General features: G+C 32.1%; 1 protein-coding gene across 2 annotated transcripts in view; it reads left to right on the top strand.

The window, feature by feature from the left end:
• Window positions 1-6,000, top strand: part of LOC125651468 (ATP-dependent RNA helicase DDX1-like) — a 211,718-nt gene that overhangs the window by 54,117 nt on the left and 151,601 nt on the right. For both annotated transcript variants that reach the window (XM_048880093.2, XM_048880099.2), the window contains exon 16: window positions 2,864-2,924. In XM_048880093.2, the coding sequence (XP_048736050.1) occupies window positions 2,864-2,924 (61 nt within the window). The remainder of the gene's footprint in view (window positions 1-2,863; window positions 2,925-6,000) is intronic.

The raw sequence follows: 6,000 nt of genomic DNA, 5'->3' as shown, positions 1-6,000 counted from the left end.
CAATGCACCAGTCTATCTGTCAGCACCTCGTGGATCAGATAAAACATCTCATAAGACTAGGACCAGCAAACTTGGTATACAAATAAATCCCCATTATTGAGGAAGAAGTCTATTGTTTTTCAAGGTCAAACTTACAGGACAGGGGTAATGAACACAAGCACAAAACAAGATTGAAGCAGTATTTTAAAATAAGGTTAGGATAATCAAACCTTATACACATTGTTCGTCTGTTAGTTTTTCTGTGTCTGGGTCATATCTTTCACACTTTAAGGTATAAGATATCAAATCTGGTCAGTTGATGCATCTTGTGGGGAAAGGTGTGTCGCAAAGATAGTTCACTGTGGCCTCCTGGAATTCTGTGGCAGTGCGTACTCAAATCATGCCCAGATCTTATCTTTCACACTGCGAGGCCTACAGTCATCTAACTGTTTATTTGGATGTTAATCTTTTCTTTGATTACTACTGAGTTATTGATTACAGTCAAACCTGTATTTTAAAAGAGGCCGTACAACAGAGAATGGAAGAAGTTCACATATGACAGGTGGTCTCTTAATACAGGTTTGCTTATTTTCCTCAGTAAAGGCCTTTAGCAAATAATATACAGAAATACATGTAGTTTGTACAATGGAGAAAATAACTACTTGTATTTGAAATTCATTATTAAGAAAATTAAGTGCATATGTTTTTAATAGTTGTAATGAAAGGTGAAGATAACGTAATATAGAATTAGAATTAGTTAAAAATCTAAGATACAATGTGTTGTCTTATAATTTATTATTTATCAAAAATTACATATAATCTGTTCAAGAATGATAAAACTTACGTTAAGTCTTATTTATGAAATGCATGCAAATTTTCTAAAACTTAAAAACATTTTGTTGTAAAGAGCATTAATGTATACTTGTAACTAAAAAAATGCAATGCTTGTCTGGTGGTAACAAAGTAAGTGATGAAGTGTTGCATCTCCTTTTGTACAATAAATGCTGGAAATGTGTTATTCATTTTGAGAGACATTAAATAAATCATAATATCCATTGTGTCATGGTGCGGGGGTTTTTCCTTGATCTTGGCCATTCTTTAAATCAGACAGAAAACCTTTGGCAGAAATCCAGCATACAATAACTTTCAGGGGGCGACAGCTTAGCTACATACAATAACTTCCATGAAACTGTACTATAACTAACAAACTATGAACATAGCTACAAAACAACAATTTTGAAACATTAATCAATGACAAAAATATAAGAAATGCAACATATGAATAAATTAAGCGTAATTGATGTGTTCAATTAACACATGCAGTGGCGGATCCAGGATTTTCGAAAAAAGAGGGGACGTATTAACAAAAATACTTAGCCATTTTGGGTGCCAAATCTGGAGTTTTACTCACATTATTTCCGATTTCAATATGCTCTGTGCAGGGCTTGAATGTTTTATTTAAGGTTAAATTTTTTTTATTAAAGTATTTGGACTTGGTTGAAGTCTCCAGTGAAATAGCTATTCTAACTTGCACTCTTTTGTATATCTTTTGTATTCATCACTTAATCTTTCATTTCTTGTGACACATTGCATAAAATTTGTTTTTCAAAATGATATGTCAAAGGCAAATAAATGTCCATTCATTTTGATTTTGCATGTGCACTATAATTTGAAAAATAGGTGGATGTGACCTCATTTAATGATGACATGAATATTGTACATCTTTATAAAGCTTGTTCTACTCATAGCTTGGATAATATCTTCGAACTTAATCAGTTGATTTGTCTTACAAGGATGGTGAGTTGAAACCTTACACTAAGTTGCAGTGACCTCAATTAAGAATGATATGACCAAACATATGAAAGGCCTATTTGGCTCATAATTTGGATACTATGTGGTTTTAAATCATCAAACCTTATACGATGATTGTGTGAATTCAAAATAAGCATAATCAAGTAAGTTTAAGGTGGCTCACTACACCTTGAAAGAGTTCATCAAATTGGCATAGAATAATTTAATCATGAAAGATATGATAATATGTAATAAGTACACATGTCAAAAAGGCAAAAAATATGCAATTTTGAAGAAAGAGACATTATTTTCAAAAAGTTATTTCAATAAGTAAAAATAAAAGACACTAGTACTGTTGAATTTGAAAACTTGGGATCTGCGAGTCAGTAGCCTTATCCACTGACCTATAGATATACAAACAAATTGATCGGTACAAGTAATTTCACAAAATATTTTAACTCCCATCTTGAGACGTCGTGTCATGAAATGTATAAGTCTTGATGTAGTGAGCTACCTTGAGGTAGCTCCATCCTCATGTGACGTCATAGGTTTTTGCAAAATCTTAATTCAATTAAACTAATTGGCATATGATAGAAATATATCTTTTTTAGGAATTTTATTCACTGAATAAAATAATAAATCTGGCAAACAAAAGATACTGAACAAGTTTTTATTTTCCAGAAATAATCAATTATTAAAGATAAAAAATTCACAAATTATTTCCAATGGAAATAACTCCTCTGCTGGTACATTTGTATTTTCCCAATTGTATGTCTATTGGACAATGATTTCCTTGATATCCACAAGTAATTTATACATGTACATATCTATAAAGTAGCAAGTTTTTTTTATGTATTGATTATGATTATTTTTTAATGAAGTTGTGTAATTTTCTTATGTTGACATATACTTTTGTTTATGTATGCCTGGCATCTTTAAAAAGATGGCAACATACAAATTTTCTTTCGTTATTGATTAAATTAAACTATATCAATTGGAAATTAATGTAGTTTTTCCACTTTCAACCATTATTTGTATTGATAATTCATGTGAGGATGGAGCTACCTTAAATAACTATTTTCTCTTTCCACAGAGAGTTGCTGATAATTGGTGGTGTGAATGTAAGAGATCAAGTAGATGTACTGGAAACTGGAGTAAGTACATGACCCAAGGACTAACTATACAGTAAAACATGGTTACAGTAAACATGCTTATACTGAATTCATGCTTACAGCAAAGGGGTTTCCATTCCCTGTAGATTTAAGACATATTACAAACTTATTGGATATAACGAATTATGCTTAAAGAAATTGTGGTCTCCAGCACTATGTTGTAAGCGTGTTTTACTGTATAAGTAGTCTGACTGGATAGCTGAAATGTTGGACATGACATCTTTTAAAAATCTAGGACATGATATACATGATGGATCTTGTAAAGAGATGACTATCGTGTGGCATTGTTTCTAAATCTCAGAGTCAATCAAACTCGTCATCTATGAGGTAAACAAGGCTAAAAACCTGTAGTCATTTTTTTTATGAGATTTTTTATGAAATTTGGTTAAATAATTTGATTGGAATATAGATATCAGATTGTAAATAATCAAGCTTTTAAGATTACTAAGGTAGAAATTATTTATGTAAACTCATGTTATCTGTTAAATACAGTGATATCGGCATAAAAATGTTGATTGCTATTGATTTTGAGTAAATATTGTTTGGATGTAAATTCTGTGGCCTATTTTCAATTCTTGTCATGAAAGGCCCTAAATGCAATGGAAATTGATAGAGCTGATCAAAGTCTCTGTGATTAGAGAATGTAGACAGTTTTATAGTAAGAGTCATCTGTGTCTTCTGATTTTTTTCTTGCTAACTGTTATTACTGCAACATGTCTGCAGTCTTATTTTCATTCAATCAGCAATTATCCCTACCCCCAAAGATACCCATCTAATATTGAAAGGAAAAACAGAGAACTCAGCAAGGAAATTATAAGCTTATTTCCAAAGGAAATTGATTATCCAAGTTGTAACAGCAGGGTTATGAAATTATCTGGTATGAAACAGTTTGCTGTTTCACTGTGATTATAGAATTGGGTTCAGAATATGTTGTTGATGATTGATGAGATTTTGGCCCTGACAATGTAAATGACATGTGAATGTTATTGTTAATTATGTAACTGCTGCAGATAATGGCCATAAATTTCAATACAATGTGTGTACATGTTCCTAGTTGGATGAGCTTGCGTTGATGTGTCCATGATTTACATGTTTGTTTACGTATTGCATGCAACTTTCTGGTTTCATAAATAAATCGACAATACAATGTTTATATCTATAAGGATGCTCTGCGTGCAGACTGATTGATGATGATCTAATACTTATCATTTCCATTAGTGGAACTCTTCAAATTAAAGGCGCGTAAAGTCGTGCTACCGGGACAACATACGTAAACATCACTTAGGCATACGTAATATAAATTATGGTATCGAATACATATTATAACCGACTGCAAACCACGACACTGATTAAAATTCTAAAGGCAAATTTAGGAATTGATTATTCTTACAAGAAAACAGACGAACTTATTAAACTATGTGAAGGAGTGCAGGTACTAAATCTGCCAAATCTGATCGATATAAAGCATCAATCACAAGAAGAACTGTGAAGGGAAAAACCAATATGCACATCCGACACAATAACTTTTCTTGTAATTAATGGGATTCATATGTTATTAAAATTATTCTGTCAGATTATGAAGACATTCTATTTTATCATACAATTTGGACAGGTTCATATGGCATGGACTTTGTAATCGTTAATGTAACTCTCTCTTTCTCTCTCTCTCTCTCATTTTCAAATATTTTAGAATAAGTTATATGTTTGCCAAACTGCATTTTTTTTTTTAGACGATTAACACAACAAATGCGTTTCTAAACTGCATATAAGCTATTTTGAAAATTACAAAATATTGATTGACTTGGACAGAGAGCATCGTTGTTTGGAATTTTTATAATAGGTGTAGTAGAGTTTAATAAAACATGTAACATCCTTGATAAACTAGTGTTAGAATATTTAAAAAATGCAGTTTGACCAATGGCTATTTTATTTAAAAATACACCATGTACTTTAACTTTAAGGGGGGGGGGGGTTAGCTATGAACGTTTATGTCCCAGTAATCTCGCACTTGCTCGCGAGACGTGTGCATTTTCTTACCAATGACGCACAAGAGTCATCAAAGCGCGATAACTCTAATGAGCTGGTAATGAGAAATATTGTTCTGCTGTTTCTGAAATAGAGGAAGATGATTCAAATTTCATATTTTATTATAGTATTGGCTTAGAAATAGCATTGTCAAGTACAGTTTTAGAATTATGGATTGAGATTTGATTTAAGGATTGTCTGTATTATATTCTTGCCAAATCCTTTTTTGTGCCCATATTTAGGCGGGACAGTTTATAGTGAAGTCTGCCCGTTTGGGTTTTTTTGTTACTGTTTCATTTCTTTGTCACATATCAGGCTGAAACTTGCTATATAGCTTCTTTGTGGGTCATTCTAGATCATGTTGCAATTTTGATTCATTTCGACTTCTCTCGCAGGAGTTTTGCCCCTTTATTTGAAAATTATTGTTATATGGAGGGTACATAATTTGTCTGGTTAACTCCTCTCACAATTTTCAAGTGAGGACCTTCTTATTTTACAGAGTGTTTGTATGAGCATTGAAGATGTGCATATGGCAAGGGTTTTGATTTTCTTCAAGTTTTGAGAAAATTACACGTAGGGCATGGTTTGTCCTTTTAACTCCATTCACAGTTTTAAAGCTAGGGCCTAAATGTAAACAACTTGAAGATGTGCATATTGCAAATAATTTGATTCTCAACAATTCTCTAATTTTCTTTGTTTGAAATATGTATTTCTTGTTGAACTTGGTTAATTTTTGGGAATATTTTCCACACAAAACTCTTGGTTTTACCTGATTTGTCAGTCTAACCTTCTCACAGAGTGTTTGTATGCGTATCGAAGATGTGCATGTGGCAAGGATTTTGATTTTCTTCTAATTTTTGAGAAAATTACACATTGTTGAAATTAGTAAGTTTTGAGGAAATATTAAGAAGTGAGTGCATGGTTTATCCTTTCAACGTCCTCTCACAGTTTAAAGGCTAGGACCGTTGTAAACAACTAATGCAAGGATTTTGATTCTCAACATATGGATGTCTTGTTGAGAGAGGTTTAAGGA

This window comes from Ostrea edulis, chromosome 1 (assembly GCF_947568905.1).
Source record: "Ostrea edulis chromosome 1, xbOstEdul1.1, whole genome shotgun sequence".
NCBI classification, from domain to species: Eukaryota; Metazoa; Mollusca; class Bivalvia; order Ostreida; family Ostreidae; genus Ostrea; species Ostrea edulis.
Note: the sequence above shows the minus strand (reverse complement) of the source record. Positions and strands in the feature narration are given on the sequence as shown.